We start from the raw sequence: 20,559 nt of genomic DNA, 5'->3' as shown, positions 1-20,559 counted from the left end.
GTTAATAAAAAAAAAAAAAAAGTAGAAGAAGACGATAACTTCAGTGAGTGGGAGGTGTTACCTGCCATGTAGCGGATCGTCTCCAGTTTGAGCGACTCCAGAACCGTCCTGAGAGACGCCACCTGTAGATCCATCTTCCTGCTGATCTCCATGTTGTCGTTGTCCAGTTCGGCTTTCTAAACACAACAACCAATCAGATCGCTCTCTGCTGAATGACAACGTAAACGATGCTTCAGGTTTTTACCTTGTGGTGAAACTCTGAGGACGCCTCCATCAACTTCCTGTCCTGATCAGTGAACTGGAGGAAAAACAAGAAACTTGTTTAATCAGAGAAGAGGAAATAAAAACCTCGAGACTGATGGATGAGGAGTAGAGGTTCTGGTGGTGACCTTTACTAATTATCAACAAATAAATAAACATCAGATGTGGAGTTTCCAGGAGGGACAGAAACATGGAGGTAGAAGAACTTCCTGGTGCATTCACTGTCCCTCTGTGATTCTCTAAACTCACCATGTCAGAGATCCGGCTCCTCTCCAGGTTGATGTCTAGTTTAGTTTCTGCTCTGACTTTCTGACTCTCCTCCTGAACAACAACAACAACAAAAGAAGGACTGACACGTTTTTTTAAACACTTCACATTTTATCATAGCTCATGGTTTTAATTTACTTTCTCACCTTCAGTCGGTTCTGGAGCTGCTCTAACTCTCGCTTCATTTTCTGCAGGAACAAAATGAGTTTTTAAAGGTCGGTCTCTCCAGCATGAACATTAAATATGTATTCTGTACATTAATAATGATCAGATTAGGAGAAAATAAACTGTGCCATCAGCATAAAAACATGGTTTATAAATTGAATGTAAGAGGACCAATAGTAGAGCCCTGTGGGACGCCTACAGCCACTTTAACAGCAGCTGAGTTGGAACCGTTTGATCTTTAAAAAGAGAAGCTTAGTATTCTCCAAGACATTAACACTGAGTTTATATTATTCAGCTGGAATTAAAAGACATTTGTCCCGTTGTACCGTGTTTTCAGATCGGAGGTTTGCGAACTCGCTCTTCTCCAGGATCACCATGTCCTTCCTGACGGAGTCCAAGTGGGCCATGATCTGCTGCAGCGCAATCTCCTGTAGACGGAATGCAGATATGACCTGACAGCATAGATACGTGACCCCTAAATTAAGCCTCAATGAAGTGTCCCGTGCAAATAATTGACATTCTAATGTACAAAACCCAGCCATTTGCTAAACTCTGGCCTCCTACCTGGTGGGATTTGGTCACCATGTCTTTGTAGACGATGTCCATGTTGGCTGTAGTCAGGGTGACCAGAGCTGAAACGATCAGCTCCGCCTGGCGCTTCTCAAAACCTGCACAAAAACAAAACTTAAAACATCCAGTTTCCCAAGCAGCTTCTGAACTGGGACATTCAGCCCCACTCAGCTCACCACTGCTCTCCAGCTCCGTCACCATGGTGTGCGAGTCGAAGGTGAGCTTTCGCTGCTCCAGAGGCGTCAGTTCAACTTTCCTCAGGTCAAAGGTCATCAGAGGGGCTCCCACATGAAAACCTGTCACACACATTCAGACCATTTTTTTTTTTTTCCAGACTACCAGTTCTGAAGCACAACATGGTGTCCTCAGCCACCACGCGCTTGGCAGTGCCTGACTCCACCTATGACTCGCCACACCCCTCAGTTCTGTTTGACTTTAGGTCTAGAAATCATTTTAACAGGTGACTTAATTAATTAATTAGCTACAGAGATCAAATCTGTTTTAGTAGCAGGCTGAAAACATTTTGATTTAACATGGAGGTCAATGGGGACTGACTCCGACTCACTGTTGGAGCCTCTAGTGGTCGTTTGAGGAACTGTCGCTTGACAGTGGTTAGCTTAGCTTAGCATAAAGACTGAAAGTAAATAGAAACAGTTAGCCTGGCTCAGTCCGAATGAATAGATAATAAACTATTTATTTACTCACATTATTTCATATTAGAACATTTTAAGTGGTTACTTATCGATCAATGTTACCGTAGAAAACTTTAATGAGAGTAAACTCTGTAAACTTTCCACTTTCGTAAACACTCACTTGCCCACGTGGTCGCGAGCCGCCACGGGTCACACCGTCGTAGCAGCACGTTCATCCCGGAAGTTTCTGTGTTTCTGAGTTTCAGTGAAGCCCAGACAGGTAAAAAGTTCGGAAAGACACAAACACCTGACCGACTGGAACCAGTGTGATCACGGTTACGATGGTGCCTTCAGGTTCCCGCGGATTTCTTAATCTTCCTGTAGTCCTCTTATAAGAGACGAGAACCACAGTAGTCTGAAAGCTAATTTACAATATACACTATACACACTTTATATATGCAGTATAAGAAAGTATACATATTAACAGTTTTTCAGAAATAATAATGTTGGTAATGTTATCAAAAAGGTTTTAAAAGTCTTAAAAAAGTCTGTAAATATCAGAATTGTAATTAAATGTTTGTTTATGTTAACCTACGGTTATTAGTACTGTTATTCAAACCAAAAAATCCTAAACAAAAATTTCTTTGATATTTTTACATCAAATATTACATTTTTGGGGAGTGAAACAACCAGAACTAAAAGCAAACAAAACTAATTCAGAAACAACTGTTTTCACTTCAAGCTAGGTAATAAGTTTTTAGATTGATCAAGAAATCCTGTTTTTTTCTAACAAACCAAACAAATACAGCCAGAAACTATTAAAAAGTTCAGAATTCCCGAGTGTACGTAGTAACATTAAATGCGTCTACGCCATTACGTCACATCCGGCACGAAAATAGTTTTGTATTTAAACAATAAATTTATCTAAAAATGTCAACTTCATTGCGAAAACAATAAAATTAAAAAATCACTACAAACCAGCTTTTAGTTTTTATTAGAGGTTCATATGAAGAAGAATGTCGGTGAAGAATTGTTTTCCCAGAATTTGTCAATAAAGTTTCGCCTTTAAAATCAACAACCCAGCTGTCATGGCGGCGCCGGTGGACAGCGGGAGCTGGTTTCCAGCGTTAGCTCTGGGAGTTTCTTTCCTCAAGTGTCTGTTCATCAACGCTTAGTGAGTGTGAAGACTTTGCTGTGGACTTGTTGCGTTTGTCGGCGCAGATTCTGGACGATGTTTTTATTCGCTGGGCGATAATTTAAAAGTTGAAGAGACGCCTGTTAGCATTCAGCTAACGGACCGAATAGCTAACATTAGCTTTAAACAGATGATTTTTAGTTAACACTGAGGGGGTTGTGTGTGTGCGCAGATACAAGCATGAGACAATAGAGAATAAACATTTTGTATTAATTTTATTTTATTTAAAGCAAGGAAGGATTGTTGGAACATTAAACTGACGTGTTATTAACTCCAGGACTTTGTCTCCAAACGGCCACAAGATGGCGTCGCTTTTCATTTTGGAGACTAAATCAGAGTGTAGAGTTTGTTGTTGTTGTATTTTCATCTCTTGCTCTTGTTCGTCATCAGTCACTCCACAGACTTCGAGGTCCACAGGAACTGGTTGGCCATCACCCACAGTCTGCCGGTGTCGAGGTGGTACTACGAGGTCAGTCTGAGGGGCTTCAGAGCACAGATCAGAGGGAATAGCTACAGAGAGGAAAACGTGTTAGAGTTGGATTTATTTACTTCAGGGAAATATAAAGAGATTAAACCTCTAGAGAGGCAGGAGGACAAGGAAGAGGTTTATATTTGACAGTATTTTAGATTCTGTCTAAAATACTGTCAAATCAGTTCAATATCTGTATTTATTGAACTGAAACTGATGAAGGCATCAAGAGAATCTGGACTTATCTTCTCTTTTTCTTCTTCGTTCCCTATAGAATTCATCTGAGTGGACTCTGGACTACCCGCCGCTGTTCGCCTGGTTTGAGTTCGGCCTGTCCCACGTGGCTCGGCTCTTTGACGAGGACATGCTGCGGGTGGAGAACCTGAACTACGCCGGCCCGTCCGCCGTGCTGTTCCAGAGGCTCTCGGTCATCTTCACCGACGTGGTGTTCGTCCTCGCGGCCAGAGAGTGAGCTCCGTTCAAACCCGTCCGTCCCAAACACATCCTGATCTAGATGTTTGCTGGCCAACAACAATGACAGTTTTTATTTGATTCATTTTTTTCTTTCTTTAAACAGTTAGAAAATTATTAAAACAAATATTTCTATTTTATTTTTTATAGGTTTACTGAATTACAAAACATTGTCTCTCCAATTATTATTATTTTTTTTCTCCTGACTATTACACATTTTGAGTTTATTCCTTTATTAACTCATTATTACTAAAACCATAATCTGTCCGTCCCATGTCTGCTCCACTCTGACTGGCTCTCTCCTCCTCCAGGTGCTGCAGGTGCGTTCGGGAGCAGAAAGGTTCTCAGGACGTTTTGAACCGGCCGTCCTTTGTCCTCGCCGTTCTGCTGCTGTGGAACTTCGGACTCCTCATCGTCGACCGTATCCTTCAGACACCTGAACGCCTCAGCGGAGGTCAATTAATTCTGTGGCCAATGTATTAAGGACACTTTAAAATCCTTCACATTCTCTCAGATCTTCACTTCCAGTACAACGGCTTCCTGTTTGGTTTCCTGCTGCTGTCGGTGGCCAAACACCTGAAGGTACAAACATCACGGCCCCTGATGCTACTTCCTCCTCTTATTTCTGACAGTGTTATAGACCTTCATTGTTCTCCAGGTGATCAGTTACTAAAGATTTCTCTGAGAGAAAATGGAAAGTCCATGAAGGCGTTAATTTTGGAAATAGCTACCAAAAGCCGTGTCCCGCCATACTTGCTGTCGGCAGCATTCTCTGGATCAGATTCAGGCTCTGACAGAAAAGGAGACGTCTAAAAGAATCCCAGAATAAAACTCGTTAAGGACATCCTGATCATTTAACATCGATTTAAAAACAAACAAACAAAAAAAATAAAACTCAGTACTAGCCTACAAAGCTACCCTGTAATGAAATCCAGATGGATAGATCCAAAAGGCTAACTCAGTATTCATCAAAAAGTACCTTCCTCCAAACAGTACTTGAAATAAATAACAGTAGGGAAACTAAAAGGATATTGGTTCTTATCACAAAAACAAAACCAGAAACCAGATAACAAACTTAAATGTCTTTTCACATAGCTCTGTGCTGTGTAGCTTAGCTTCACTGCTCAGTTCTGTAGAATACATGCATGTTGAGTCTTAAACGTAAAACATTTTCACTCGACTCAATCGGCTCTAAAACGTCAGTGTTGGATTTTGACTCCACGTGTCACACAGGGTCAGCACCTGCAGGGGGCGCTGCTGTTCTCCATCCTGCTCAACCTGAAGCACATCTACCTGTACGTGGCTCCGGCCTACGGCGTCTTCTTGCTCAGGAGTTACTGCTTCACTCAGGACCACAAAGGTACCGACCACCTGACAGAACCAGAACCAGAACCTTTAAACCAAACACACAGGTTTATTTCCATGTTCATCAGTTTGCTTTTGGTGAATTTACCAATTAATAAATGGTATTAGTACAACACACACCATAGCAACCAGGTGACGCATCCTAGCAACCACCACAAATGTCAATCAGCTGTGAACAACACACCGAACACTGTGTGATCCATAACGGCCACTAGCTCTCACATCAATGGCCTCTGTCGTGTTTGTTGTTTTCTGCAGACGGGTCCGTCCGGTGGTCGAGCTTCAGCCCGCTGCGTCTGCTGATGCTCGGCAGCATCGTGGTTTCAGTCTGCGCACTGTCCTTCGGCCCGTTTATCTTCATGGTGAGTCTGTCGGGACATCCCGATCAAGATGCGTTTTATGAGTCACATGTCAAATAGTCAGATGTTGGTCTAAAAAAAAACCTTCTTCAAAGTTGTTTCTTAAATGTTTTCATTCTAGTTTTCAACCGCACAGAAACAACAAGTATATTAGCTCTTATCACAAGAACACTAGCTAATTAGCTATCATAGCTTCTGTAGTCTAGCTCATTGCTGCTAACTATCTTTGCTAAATTAGTTTTTACCTTTTGAAAAGAAATCTGGCTGCAAAATACTACTGATTGACTGATCCACTACAGGAGGCACACAATTCAACCTTTGGACATTTTATTTAGTCTGGACATCATCACATTCTACCATTGTGCACATTATAGAATCCATAAAAATACTGGCATTGCCTTCATATAGCTGTAGTGCAGGTTAGCTTCTGTAGCCTAGCTCTTTGCTAGTAACTGGCTTTTGGTCTGGACAAAATTCCACAGTGATTAGCACAGTGCTATATGATGACAACATAAAACTATGGAAACCTTGAATACAGACTGCAGTGTTGGTTTCATGCAGCTAGCTTTTAGCATTTCCCCCAAAGGGACACTGGTGATGATGATTTTACTTTGTCTCTGATGAAGGAGTGTTGTGTTTTCAGGGGCAGCTCCCTCAGGTCCTGTCCCGTCTCTTCCCCTTTAAGAGGGGCCTCTGTCACGCCTACTGGGCCCCAAACCTCTGGGCCCTCTACAATGCTCTGGATAAAGGCCTGGCGGTGCTCGGTGAGGCTGCTCTTCCTCTGGATGTCTCGTTACACAACTCATATTTCACTTTAACGCTCAGTCTGAGTCTCTTTTTATTTCAGGTGTTCGCCTGAAGCTCCTGAAGGAGGCGGAGCTTCCCCGAGCGTCCATGACAGGTGGCTTGGTTCAGGAGTTTCAGCACTCGGTCCTCCCCTCCGTCTCTCCCTCCGTCACACTTGTCTGCACTCTGCTGTCCATCCTGGTGAGCTAACACTGTTAGCTTAGAGAGGATGTCTTCTCAGATTATTCACACATTTATCTCTTTAAATAAACTTTATTCAGCCACCAGAACATTTACACAGATGACATGAAAGCACAGTGACACGTCTTCAAAGAGTTTTAAGACCGTTACCGAATGAATCTTGATTTAAAAGAGACGTTATCAATACTTTTAAAATATCTTCCATCTCTTGCTTCCTTTGGTTATAAATCTGAGATCATGACAGAGGCTCCAACTCTGAGAGCAGCGTCAGGATGTAAAAAGTCTGAGAGCAGCGTCAGGATGTAAAAAGTCTGACGACAGAGTAGAGTTGGACAAAAGTAAAGACACATGAAAGATACAGAACTAGAGGGAGATAATGGAGGAGACATCACAAACCTCTGGAACCAGTGTTAAAATCTTTGTCAGAAATAAAGCAAACTTGCTTTAATTTTGAAAGTGAAATGCCTCTAACTTTAGCCTTTGTCTCATAAAATCGTGTCCAGGTTTAAGACGTGAAAACAGGAGTTTAGAATCAACCTTAACATGTTGAAGCGTCTGCAGATGTTTAATGAGGAAACTGTTGTGAAATTTCTGAACAGGAACTACCATTTTAATCTGCTTCCTTCCGGACGTCTTCATGTGTTTTATTAAAAGTCTGAAAGCTTTTTTTGGTGTCAAATTAAACTTGACCTCTCTCTCTGTCTGAAGCCAGCCGTGGTGTCGCTGTGGGGGCGTCCTCGCAATGCTCGCCGTTTCCTGCGCTGCCTGCTGCTCTGCGCTCTCGGCTCCTTCATGTTTGGCTGGCACGTCCATGAGAAGGCCATTCTCATCGCCATCCTGCCTCTCAGGTGATCCGTCAGGTCACATGACCTCATGATCGATCAGCAGCACTTGTCTCGTTAAATCACCATCTTTTTTTTTTTCTTTTTTTTCCGTAGCATCCTGGCGGTGGAGAGCAGAGAGGATGCTGGGATATTCCTGCTGCTGACCTCCACGGGTCATTATTCACTGTTCCCACTAATCTTCACCCCTGCAGGTGAACATGGATCCTTAAACGTTTTGATCAGCTAGCCAAACATTAAAACTAAAAACTGAGTAATTTTACCAACTTCTGCTAATGTTAGCATGGTTGCTAATGTTAGCTGTCTCATCCCCACACTACCTACAATAAGTTGGTTCACTAACATTAGCAAACAGCATCTCTTGCATTACCTTTTTGGTGCAGGTCTATTGACTATTGTTTGTGCTGAATGCTATCATCAACAAAGAAGCTATCATGAAGCTAATAGCTTCTGTCTTGCTTGTTTGGCTAGCAGTTAGATGCTGGTTAGCTCAGCCAGAGGAATGCTTTGATTTATTAAGGGTAGCTAAATATTGCAATGAGTGGTCTTTATCAAAAGCTAGACAGTTAGCCAACAGTCTGCAGTCCTCCAATAAACACAAGGTGTTACTTTTCTTGCATGTTTAATGAAGACCCACATTTACTGTAAAACTGCGACCAAGCACAAAATGCAAACACAAATCAGAATCGGAACAATATTCCTTTCACTGACAGGTTGCAGCTATGCTAGCCATCAATTAAGTCACCTTTATACCTAATCTGCAACAAACAAATACACAGAAAATATACCATGCATATAGTCTAAAGCAATGGGTAACACAAAATACTCACGGACAAATAGTGTCCAAGGCAACAACGTTGAATCAACAATGTTGAAAATAAATGGCAGCAGCAGATGCCGGCACATGTGCTCTTTTCTCTGTCTGGTTAGCTCTGAAGGAAATTCCCTGTTGAATGACCAGGAGGGCGCACTGCAGAACACAAAAACTACTTGCACTCAAACAGGCAGAACACTAGCCAACAACTGAAAGCTAGTGAGAGACTAGTAATTTTTCCAGTGTCTGCTAACATTAACATGGTTGCTAACGTTAGGTCTAACACCTGTATCCCTATTGCTGGCTTGGGCTATCCTCAACAAAGAAGCTGACATGAAGCTACTAACTTCTTCCTGGCTTGGTGGGCTAGCACTGTGGACACTAGTTGGCTTAGTCACGAAATGCTTTTATTCAGTGTGACATAACTGGAACATTTAAACATCTGAACTACCACCTTGTGGTTGGCTGCAGTATAGGGCATAAGCCCTGCCCTGTCCATGTTAGCAGAAAGTCCTTATCACGTTGCTTTGATTAGCTAGTGGATGCTATTAAAGGCTATTTATTTCTCTTCCTTAAGTGATTGGTGGATCGTCTGTATCTTGAGAGATAATCGGTTATTTAATGCTAATGCTAAGCTAGCAGCGTGAGAGCACAACCAGTCCATGAAGTAAAGTAGTTAGCTCGCTCGCTATGTAGATGGCTACCAGTCACTGATCATTGCTCAGTGTGAATGAGACTTTAATGAAACTTTTATTTAACCATGTTTCTCAGAGCTGCTGATCAAAGTGTCTCTGATGCTGCTCTTCACCATCTTCTCCTTCACGGCTCTCAGGAAGCTCCACAGGTAAACTACACTCGATTTTTGCCAGTTAATTAGGTACAAAACTAATGCAGGCTGTCAATAGATTTAAATATGAAAAAAAATAAAAAAAATAAATTTATAATATTAAAGTCTTATTTCACTGATGACCGTTCAGAGTTTAGGTATAAGTTTTTAAATCTGACACTTGCAGTAAACTTGTTTGTATTATTTTATATTTATCTTATTTTTTTACTTATTAGTTTTTATTTAATTTATTTAAAGTCATTAGTTTCAGTAACAATACAAATTATCTCAAGGCACTTTACAAAACTCTGTCTGAACCTCCAGAGTGAGGGTGTATTTATGAATCTAATAGAAATATTGATGTGAGTAAAGTTTATAAAAACAATCTGTAAAATAAACTAAAGAAACTGTGTTAATCTGATGATGCTCCTCTCAGAGGTCAGGGGTCGCTGCTCCGTCCTCTGGAGGTCATCTACCTGCTAGGCCTGGTCGCCATGGCGATCGCCTGTGAGGGCGTCTTCCCTCTGTCGCCTTGGAAACAGAGGCTGCCCTTCCTCCCCCTGCTGGCCACCTCAGTGTACTGCTCGGTCGGTGTTGGCTACTCCTTCCTCCGTCTGTACGCCACTCTGCTGCGGCCAGAGGAGAAACCCAAACAGCCCTGAGAGAGGGTCACAGGTTAGAGCCCCGACACACCCACATGACCCCGAACCTGCCCATGAGCAAGGCACCCAGACTGCTCAATGCAAATGTGATCAGTGAGATGGAGGAAGCTTCTGTCGTCTTTACACATGAACAGATCAGTAACTTCAGCTGATCGGCTTTGATTCAGGACATTCCGGATGCACTGATGCATGAAGGGAGGTAGTGCAGTCAAGCAGCTCATAATGTTTTTTATTTGTAAATATTTTATGTTTGAGCCGTCACTGAAACTCAACCCCACCACTCGGAGGTTTCAGTTTCAAGGAAAGTTGAAATTATAAAATAAAAAATAACTATGTGGACCAAAACAGAACTGAACAACATTGATTGTGTTTCTTTTTGTCCATTTTCAAATAAAAAATAAACTTTTTTACTTTTTTTCATTATTGTGTCTTTGACAAAATGTCATAGCCTGGAAGCCAGTCCAACATTTTCTTGCATATTTTATTTATTTAGTTTTTATGTCAGAAAGTTTGTCTGGAGTCTCTCTGTTGGGGACTGATTCTGCTCCAGTAAAGATCTGCCGGGCCAATCAGATCGTGTGGGCGGGGCTTAATGTGGAGATGGACAGGAGAGTAACAGTAGTCATACACATCATCTGATTAGTTTAAATGTCTGGTTGGTTGGAGGACTGTCCAGCTGATTTAGAGGTATTTTTATTCTCTGTATCAATCCAGCAGGATTTCCAAGCAATCTTTCAGCTGAAGGTTCTGGTTTCGGACAGACTAAAGACTTTTAGATCCTCCATCAGCTTCTGGGTGTCGTGCTACATCTGTCCTGGAAAACTGGTTTAAGATGATAATCAGGATGGAACATGTATCAGAATATCATCTGCGTAGAAACTGACGTTTTCATTAATCGCCATTTTTTCTTCTTCTTAAACATCAGAAAAGTGAAAGGAACACTTGAGCTGGATTTTTCAAGAGCACAGACGTTAAAAGAAAGACGAGGAGTTTATTTAAAAACTTTATTGATAAGGCAACACAAAACATGATTGGTTAAAATGAATGTAGTGTTTTACAGAACACTATTGCACAATAAAAACTGTTTGCATTGACGCTAACCTGTTGATCAGATCTGACTGTACGACTATCGGTTTTGGAGCGTAAAGGACAAAATGGCCTCCTCCTAACATGATGCATGCTGGGAGAGACTCCAGCCTACGGCGAAGCCGTGTAGAGTTTTTAACTCTTAATCACATTCCTCTTCGTTGCCTTGTGTCTCGTTCGCACAAATCGTCGTATAAAAATAGAAAGTTTTCAAATTACAGAACCGCTCGATAGCTTTCATCTGAATCTGAGACCAGTCGCCCAAAACTAACGAGCAACACGGTAAACAAAATGTTCACGTAGCCAATGATTATTTACATTTGTTAAAACTGAAAGATTTCCGACTGTAATCAAAAGCCTGCAGCTTCTCAAAAACCAAAAACGTGTTGCAGTGTTCAGATTTGTTAAAAGAAACTATTTGGTTTTGTACAGATTAAATAAGACCTAACATGGTAATGAGCTTTACAGACGTTACGCTAGTAAGATTTTGTCATGTTTGGACTGAGCCAGACTAGCACTCTCCTTTTGTTTACAATCTTTACACCAAGCTAAGCTAACCAACTGAACATGTAACTCTTAGAGAGGGAGATTACTTGATTCTTTATCAGGGACAGAAGATGTTGAATTGCTCCTTTAACCGTTTACCGCTCAGCCGGCAAAAGTTGCTTAATGAGTATGTGCAGTTCCACTGACGGCCACTAGATGCTGATCCAGAAAGATTCAGCCACGCTCTTGAAATACGTCTTAAGGTCGTTTTGGTCTAAATTTAAGCGTCTGATAAATGTTCTATGGTCGTTTTGGAAATTATGCTGATTTTAGCTCATCCTCCCCTGGACTGCCCTGCTGTGGCCCGGTTTGGCCCAGATACCTATAGTGGCCTGGTGCCAGAGGAGCTGAGCACTGAGCTGCTTGGCTCAGTGCTGGAAGACAAAGCGGAGGTAGCTTTAGTTTTTCGGACCCCCAGCCGATCTTTAAACGCAGCACCAGCTCCTCCAACGGACTGTCCTGTCAGGTATTGACCTCTGTGGTGGAGAAGCTGCATCTAAAGTAAATCTGCTCCATTACGGCTCAGCCTGCTCAACGTTTTACAGCATTAAGAGGATCAGCAGCTCGGCGCAGGACAAGCTCCCAGCATATTTTGTTCCCAGAGGCGGCGGCGTCCACCAGTTGTGGCTGGACTCGATCAGAAATAGTCTCCAGGTGAATCAGAGATGGAAGTAGCTTTATGCTCAACATGTGATTCTTAGAGAGTTGGTGCGAAGGTTTGTGGAATTAAAAACAAGTTTTTCTATGCAAGTCAAAAGTTGCCAGAATTTTGAGGTGACCCTTTGTTCAGACTTCCTGTTTTACTATTGCCAGGTTAGACAAACAATATCCAGGCGGGGCAACATTCACAGAGAGAAACATTAAAAACTTGTTGGTTCGCATGTGGGCACAGCGGAGGAAACAACAAAACATTAAAACTGGAAACTGTTTTCCAGAATCATTTCTCTGTCTTCACACAGTTGCTTACATTATACTTACTGAAAGTAAGTTGCTTGGCTAACGTTGGCAAACAACATGTCTTGTTAACCTTTTTTTGGACCAGGTCTATCACCTACTACCTCCATGGGATCAGAATACTTTAAGCTTGCGGCGTTATCAACAACAAAGGAGCTAACATGAAGCTACTAACTTCTGTCTGGCTTGGTAGGTTAGCACTTAGATGCTAGGTAGCTTAGCTACAAAATGCTTTTGTACCATATAGGTAGCCGACATTACTGAAATATTTCAACATAAAAACTGAAAACCGGTGAAAAGACTAGTACTTTTTTCACTGTCTGCTAACGTTGGTATGGTTAGACCATTTCTATCTGGTTTGGTAGGATAGTGCTTAGACGTAAGCTTAGCTATAGAAATGCTTTTATTCAGTACCTGGCCAACAAATTTTTAACCATTTCTACTGTTACCTGCTTGATTTGTTTGTCTAACCAGAAGTAGCAACACTAACCATACTAGGAGGCGTCTGGTTGGTGGACGTCCAGCAAAGGGTCAGTTAATTCTTCCTTGTGGTTAGAGATTATTATTAAGCTGAGAAAAGTTTTGGATGCTCGTGTGTTAATGTTTTGTTTGTTCATTTGTTTGTGAAGGTCAAGGTGATTTGTGTTTTAGACACATTTTTACAATGATTTGAAAACTTTGGATCATTAAAAACTTTGATTTTTTTACTTTGATGAATATAAAAAGGTTTTTGGCTGAATAAAGGACAGAGTTTTCATCAAAATAAGATACAGTCTAAAATTGGCATTTTTTTTGAATGAAGTCAGGTATGATCTGAAAGAACGGTATAAATAAATAAACTGGAGATGGAAGCCACAAGTCTTCAGTGTTTTGGAAACATCAGTTGATTCAAACTTCAAAATAAAAGTCTGAAGTTAGGTTGAAGGTTTGATTCCAGGAAGAGGACGAGGTTTGATGGCCACAGTTCAGGCGAGCATCCTAGACATATTTGTCGTCTCTAGGGATCAGAGGAAAGATTTTTGTGAGGTGGATGATTCGTCTTCAGTCTTTTTCTTCGACCTTTAAGCCGCAGACGAGGAACGACGAGCTGGGACGGCCAATCACAGTCCATCACATCCCTGTTTTAATTTGTTGTTTTTCCGAGAACGGCATCAGTGCCCCGCCCGGCCCTCCACAATGATCACTAACACCGGCGTCAAGTCCATCATCTTCTTCAGCATATCCATGATGTCCTCGTGGTCTTTTGCCCCCTCGATGAATTCCTCTAGGGTCAACTCACCTGTCGGGTGAAAGGAAACATTTAGCCAAGACGTTTAAAATGACGTTTAGTTTTTATTTCAGATTAAATGCGGCGCTATACCTTCTCCTTTCACATCGATCCGCTCAAATATGAGTGACACTATCTCCTCTGGGTCGATATCTCTGTTCCGTGTGATGTCCTGGACGGCCTGCAGGTGAAAACAAACACTGACTCAGATAGAAGTCACAAAACATGTCAGTGACGAAGACTTAACCCTCGAAGCTCCGATTCAGACTGAACATGAAGCTGAAAGTTGGTGTAAAGAAAAGTAATTCCTCCAATGTCAATGCTAACATTAGCACAGTTTGTAACATTAGCAGAGTTGCTAATGCTAGCACTTAGATGCTAGTTATCTTAGCCAAGGAAATGCTTTTATTTAACCAACATTACTGGAACATTTAAACATGCAAAGACATGAAAGACAAACAAAGGTCAAATGTTAGTTTCATTTAGTGAAACCCACTCATCGTTTGGTTTTAATTTAATATTTTTTAAAGAGTTCTCTGCTACCTGGACCAGACGTCCTTCAGGATGGTTTAACGTTCAGACTAACTGGTTTGGAGCCAGCACCCTCCTGTCGGCTCATAGATTGAGCTCATTCAGCAGATTAACGCTCGTCTAATTTCAGAACTAATCCAGCCCAGTTTTTCTGTCAGCTCACAGCTCCCTGCAAACTTTATTTAAAGTTACTAAAGACGCATCATGTTATTGTGTCATTACTGGACCGTGCATCCAGCTATGGATGAGCTAACAGTTTATTTAAAAAGGTCGGCCTGATGGAGATAAGGAAGTCCAAATACTCAGAGCAGCATTTATTCATGAAAACCAGTTTAAATTAGACAAAAAGATTCTCTGTCTGTTTTTCACGTTTGACTAACAAAGATTCAAAGTGAACGTTTGAACTCTTGTCTTCTCAGATTTAATGACTGATGAGTGATTCAGCTGAAGGCAGCAGTGGGATGTTATGGGCTGTTGGGAGCATTAATGTTGCCAGGCTAGCTAGTCACTTGTCCTTCCTGCAGGCAACAAACAGGTACATCATGGTTCAGTCATATCTCTGTTCACTCTAGGTTACGGTTCAGAGACTGTTCAAACCTCCTCACCAAACGTCTTCTACAAACACAACAATTCCAGTCGTCTCTGTCTGAACTGAACTGATTCTGCTCCAGCAAAGATCTGACCAACCAGCGAAGCAGTCAAACCAGGACGGAGAACATCAGGTCAAACCACCAAGTATATCAAAGACTGAACCAGGCCTGAAACAACCAAACATGGTCTGACACGCCAGAGAACACTGGGCTAACCCGACCATAACAAGATGATACTGGACCAACAACCTAACCTCGAACCAGACCATCTTACCCCGCCCATAAAATGAGCAGGAAGATTGTTCCGGAGTCTCTCTGTTTGCTAATTGTGTTCATGCAATGCATCAAGGGTAAATGTAGACAATATAATGACAGCTCATGTCTGACTGGATATTCAGATATCTGCAAACATGTTATTTTGTTTTCTCAAAACCTGAACTGAAAACCAAAGGGCGCAGTTTTACTGTTTGGTTAATCTGGTCCTTTTATTTACCGAGAAGATTGTCTCCAGCTCGTCCTTGTCGATCTTTCCGTTGCCATCCTGGTCGAACAGTTTGAAGTACCACTTCAGTTTCTGGTTGATCTCTCCTTTCAGCATCAGGCTGATGGCTGCGATGTACTCCACGAAGTCGATGTAGCCGTCCTGCAAAACACCGCCGGGAAGTTAGGCTCAGTTTCATCGTCTCATATCTCATTACTGTTTATTTAATGATTTTTAATGTTGAAGATCACAGCTCTATCAATGTGTTTGTGACACAGAGAAACTCTATGGCAGCCCGCAGTGGTCAAAACTAAAATATAATAACAATAATAAAAATCATTCTAGAATAATTAAATGAGCCAACATGAGTTAATACTAAAACCTGCTACCAGACTAAAATATAGTTTTCTATAAATCAGAATGTCTGTTATAAAATAAAATGTTTGTTTTCAATAATATCGTAATTTATTTTACAACTTATCTAATCACATGTCATTCTTGATTATTATCAGATTACATTTATTTTATAGTAAAATATAAATGATGCTGTACATTATTAATAAAATGACAGATTATATTTATAATATTCCAGATATTCCAATATTCCTACATTAGAAAGAAATTAGAAAAAAACTGAATGTGTTGATTAAATAAAGTGGATGTAAACGTTGAAGGTTTTAGCCGTCAGTGTGTCAGAACGCCCTCTGTTTGAATCCACTTAGCTTCACATGAGTGCTCACAGCGGGGATAAAACGCTCTAAGCCAATTAGATGGACCGAAGACACGACTCCTGAGGTTCAGCAGGGAGTCAGGAATGAGAACGTTCAGAAGTCAACCTTCAAAATAAGAGCGTAATACTTGAAACCTGCATGTGGTCCACATTTGATGGAAACTCAAAAGGTTTTAGTTTATTTTCCAGCCTCTTAAAGACAGAAATATTTCTTTATAAAATGTAATTATAAAAACAACAACATGTCTCAATGTTTTATAAAATTCATACGTGGTCATTAAAATAATGTTTGTAATTGGCCAGTTCCTGATTCTGGTGTTCAGCTTTAGTTTCTAATAACTGAGAGAAATGTTGATTCAACTGTGTTTTTATTGAGTAGGACTATTGAATGGTAGCTTGTTCTAAAATAGGGATCATCTCCTCAAATCAATCCAGTTTAACTGCATCCTCCACAATGATCATCCAGGTCAATCACCACCTTTCTTAACCTCATTTAGATTAGAACAACTTCACTAGTGTACCTAATCAACTGGACAGGCAGCGTAAATTCTTAAGGGAAAGTTTTAGCACCAGAAATAATAAAAACTGGCAGAATTTATATTTGAATGTCTTATTATTAGGTTTAGTTGATGGCTTTGGTCTTTATTAAGTCATCTTTTTATTGAACATATGATACATTAAGAATAAACGCAGCTCTAATAACAGTCATCTGTCAGAAATACCAACCAAAACGTGTATTCTAAGTTGAGAACATAAAAATCCAACAAATGTCGATAAATTAGTAGTTTTTATTTTGACACTTTGTTTTACGGGTTTGCTATTTTCCTTAAAACCTTTCTCATAATTTATCCGACAAGCTTCTGTGAAGTTTGGTGCTAATACCTGCTGATCACACGTGTCCATTACATGGTTTGATGAAACTTTAGGCTGAAAAGCTGCCAGAGTTATTTCCGTCTCTTCACTTATTCGAGTTAATTTAATTTGTAAGAGTTCAGGTCGACCAACGAGCACATCCGATGGATTAAGATGTAGATTAAGAACAGATCTGTAAAGTACGGCAGCTCAGAGTTTTTTAGTCTTTGAAACTTTGATGAGAAAATACAAACAGGAAGGATTACATGTTTATCCTGAACAGAAAAGGATTTTAGTCTTGTTGCAATTCCTGCTGCTGGTCAGCATATTTAATGAGGTGATCAGAACACATTATCTTCTGGGTGACACCAAACAGTCTAAGACATCTTGGAAATAGTTTCCAGGAAATGAGCTGTAAATAAGATTGCATCACTGTTTCTGCTTCATTCACTTCAATCATCACCTCCTATTTATCTGGAGACCCTTTGCAGGCGTTTGACCCTCAGGTTGTATTAACAACAACACTTATCGACCAGAACACAATCCAAATTTCAAAAGACTTCAAAACCTAGAACTGTGTGTTTCGGTGTAAAACGCACCCCGTCCATGTCGAAAGTGAAGAAGACCTGGTCCACATAGCTGTTGGCGTTTTCGTTCATGCCCTTCAGGTTGAGGATGGCCTTAAGCTCGAACAGCGTGATGAGGCCGGACGGAGACTCCCGCATGAACTTGTTGTACCAGTGGTGCATGTCCTCGGCCAGGATGTCATCCAGGTTCGAGCCGTGGTTCCCCATGGATGTGGTCCGCTACAATAAGAGCGTATTAAAGGGGTCTAGAGTCCTTTTCTCGGACCCTTGTGAAAGTCAAAATGTTTAATAGTCCGAGGAGAAGCCAGCAGCTTCAGCGGCAGGAGGGAGGCTCGAGCCGGCCGGCATCCAGGCTGCAGTGACTCTGCAAGCTCAGGACAAACCTCAGGACTTTCTAACCCTCTTAGGTCCTGAAGGAAGAATCAAGGAAGCACCTAAAATAGCTCCCTAATGAGATCAGGGCGCCCTGCTGCAGTGTATTCTGCCAGGGACCGAGCCTGGAGGACGGACCCAGTTCAGAGGAGGAAGGAAGGCTGCTTCTGGACGGAGGATGTTGTATAACATTCTCACCTGGTTTGCCTTGTTCAGACCCAAAAGTTTCCCCAACAGGACTCCCACACAGGACCTTTCCACCCAGTCAGACATGAGATGTCAGCAGGACCCAGGAACCGGTTCCTGAAATAAAAGGATTACCCATCCCAACAAAGGCTGAAACTTGAGAGGGCCTTGAATGTAGTAGGTTTATCTGTGTCAGAAGTCTCCCTTTGTCTCTACCTCAGTTTAAAAACCACAAATATTTGAGACAGTTTGAGACACGATGTTGTTGATTCTACTGTGTTTTCATTGTGTAGAACTATTGGATCGCAGCTTGTTTTAAAACATGGATCATCTCGTCAAATCAATCCAGTTTAACAGCAGCACAAACTGCATCCTCCACAATAATCATCCAGGTGAATCAACACCTTTCTGACGTGGTTTCTACATCATATTATTACATTATTATACATTATATTATTAGTGTCGTGGATGGATTGTTGAACAGAACCAAAGCCACTGGACCAAACCTCTGTAAGAAGACTGTTAACTTTTAATCTTTCCTGTCCAATGACAACAATCTGATTTGACCTTTGCATAGGGGGGAACTGGGGTTTTAGAAGTGGAACTGGAGGGTTCAAATCCCAGGATTGACGGAATGAAGAAACCCAACCCCACTGGTCCAATGGTGATTAATGTACTTTATGCTTATTGGTATTGTAGGGTTTGAGTCTTCTAATTTTCCTCCTGGGGATCATTAAAGTCTTTAACCAGATAAAACTCAGCACTGCAAAAATCCAAAGACCCAAGACGAGTGAAAAGAGACAAAAGACAACAACAAAGACTCTAAAATAAATTCACTCGGTTTGTTGCAGTCTGGATTTTATTGGGTTCTCACTGTTGGTTTCTTTAAATTGTTAGACCTTCCTCTTAATTTCCAGCCTCGCGCCCGAAACCACAGCCAGCGTTCGGCATCAGCAGCTTTTCTCAGAAACTCTTTAGTGTGTTAATCTGATCAGCCGACGGCGGCTCGTCCTTGGTCTGATCAGAGCTGAGCTTTTATCACAGTCTGCAGTGGAAAATTCACTTTAATGATGAAGAATGTCATAGAAGTTTGCATTGTCGCATTTAAACCGGAGTGAACACAAAGCCTGGAATAATTTTCATGCTGTTAGCATGCTAACGCAATATTTAGTGCACAAAAGTCAGTTAAATAGAAAAAGTTTCTGGTTCTGTTCCACTAACTGTTTATAAAGGTTTCCTGAAGTTCTGAAGCTCAGCCTGGCGTCTGCAGCCACCATCTTGGCTCACTGCACCTAACTTGAGTTTCAGTGGAGCTGAGACTAAAGACTGTTACCTGTGAGGTCAAAATACCCACGCCTCTTAATTTGGCAGAACTTTAATCCTTGATCTAATTTAAACACTTGAGTTCTAGAAACATTCATCATGTTTCATCATCGCTAGAAACCAGAACTGTTTTAGGCTCCTCTCGCTCTCCTACCACCTTTTAACTTGTCGTCTCCATAGCAACAGAGGTCTCTGATTAGGTTTCCAGCTCAGTGTTTGTAGAGATGTTTCCATCGCAGTCAGCTGTTATAAACCTGTGTTCTCCCAGCATGCACCTGGGCTCCAGTCTAGTGGTATTTATTTAACAGACTTGAGTTACTCTTGTGGATCTGTTTTATTTCAGGCAGCACTGATGCGAGTGTAGCAGAGATCACTCAGATTATCCAGAGTCAGATTTAAACAGCTGCTCCGTCCAGATCCGTCTTTTCCAGGTATCAGATTAACTGTGACTGAAGCTGGAGGTCTGCCAGCTGTTGGGAAATCCTCCCGTCATCACTGAGCCGTGGGGACACCTTCAACATGAACTCACCTTTTCAAATGCCGTGACGACACAGTGACGCCATCAGGAAGAATGAGAATAGGTGGACCTCTGACACTGTCTCTCTCTGGACAGGGACAAGTTCTTGGAAGGGCTTTGTTTCATGACAAAGGGTTTAAAACCTCTTAGTTTGTATTAATTTAATTGATTAATCTTTCCTTTGGTTTCTTGCGGTTAGTCCAAGACTGAAAATGGCCTGTTCAGGTGAGAAAATCTAGCAACTTATATAGTAGTTTAAATAATCATCAGGTTAAATCAGGTTTTGCCTCAACTTTATAAAAAGAAGCTTGAAATTTCTAAGCATGTACATTATTGGAGCGAGAATGTGAATTTTAATCAAAAAACTAAGATGAAACATGAAACCACAAATTGCAACTTCTGGAAAAACAGTTCCTCCGAGGCAGTTCTGGCCTCGAGAGCTAATTCCTCAATTCATGATGAATGTTTCAAGAACTCACCTGTTTAAATTAGATCAAGGATTAAAATTCTGCCTAATTAAGGGGTGTGGCTACTTTGATTGACAGGTGTGTGTCTTCACAGGTTGCTAACTGTCTTTAGCCTCAGCTCTACTCACGCTCCGCCTCTCTGTCCATTTAAGAATCAGCTGGGAGTTAAGTGGAATTTATGCCTC

The 20,559-nt window shown here is 41.3% G+C and overlaps 3 protein-coding genes across 3 annotated transcripts in view; 1 reads left to right on the top strand and 2 right to left on the bottom strand.

The window, feature by feature from the left end:
* Positions 1-2,195, bottom strand: part of ccdc90b (coiled-coil domain containing 90B) — a gene marked incomplete at its 3' end in the record, with an annotated part of 2,424 nt that extends 229 nt beyond the window's left edge. The window contains exons 1-8 of the mRNA XM_084564314.1: positions 2,077-2,195; positions 1,440-1,559; positions 1,258-1,361; positions 1,020-1,121; positions 675-716; positions 511-582; positions 245-298; positions 62-176 (exon numbers count right to left, since the gene is read on the bottom strand). Coding sequence (XP_084420440.1) covers positions 62-176; positions 245-298; positions 511-582; positions 675-716; positions 1,020-1,121; positions 1,258-1,361; positions 1,440-1,559; positions 2,077-2,131 — 664 coding nt within the window. The 5' untranslated portion in view covers positions 2,132-2,195. The remainder of the gene's footprint in view (positions 1-61; positions 177-244; positions 299-510; positions 583-674; positions 717-1,019; positions 1,122-1,257; positions 1,362-1,439; positions 1,560-2,076) is intronic.
* Positions 2,196-2,983: 788 nt separating this feature from the next.
* On the top strand, positions 2,984-10,261 carry alg8 (ALG8 alpha-1,3-glucosyltransferase; the record flags this gene model as incomplete). The annotated part of the gene is made up of 13 exons (XM_084564224.1): positions 2,984-3,069; positions 3,481-3,559; positions 3,834-4,027; positions 4,342-4,451; positions 4,545-4,612; positions 5,264-5,390; positions 5,654-5,757; positions 6,398-6,518; positions 6,602-6,741; positions 7,450-7,589; positions 7,680-7,777; positions 9,169-9,241; positions 9,660-10,261. The coding sequence occupies 13 exons, from the start codon at positions 2,984-2,986 to the stop codon at positions 9,883-9,885; spliced, it is 1,566 nt and encodes a 521-aa protein (XP_084420350.1). The 3' UTR covers positions 9,886-10,261.
* A 3,361-nt stretch (positions 10,262-13,622) lies between these two features.
* On the bottom strand, positions 13,623-17,716 carry guca1d (guanylate cyclase activator 1d; the record flags this gene model as incomplete). Its single annotated transcript, XM_084565409.1, has 4 exons — positions 13,623-13,750; positions 13,832-13,919; positions 15,353-15,502; positions 17,522-17,716. 4 exons carry the CDS (start codon positions 17,714-17,716, stop codon positions 13,623-13,625), a joined length of 561 nt encoding a protein of 186 aa, XP_084421535.1.
* Between the last annotated feature and the right edge of the window lie 2,843 nt (positions 17,717-20,559).

Source organism: Chelon labrosus (assembly GCF_963514085.1).
Source record: "Chelon labrosus genome assembly, chromosome: 17".
Classification (NCBI taxonomy): Eukaryota; Metazoa; Chordata; class Actinopteri; order Mugiliformes; family Mugilidae; genus Chelon; species Chelon labrosus.
Note: the sequence above shows the minus strand (reverse complement) of the source record. Positions and strands in the feature narration are given on the sequence as shown.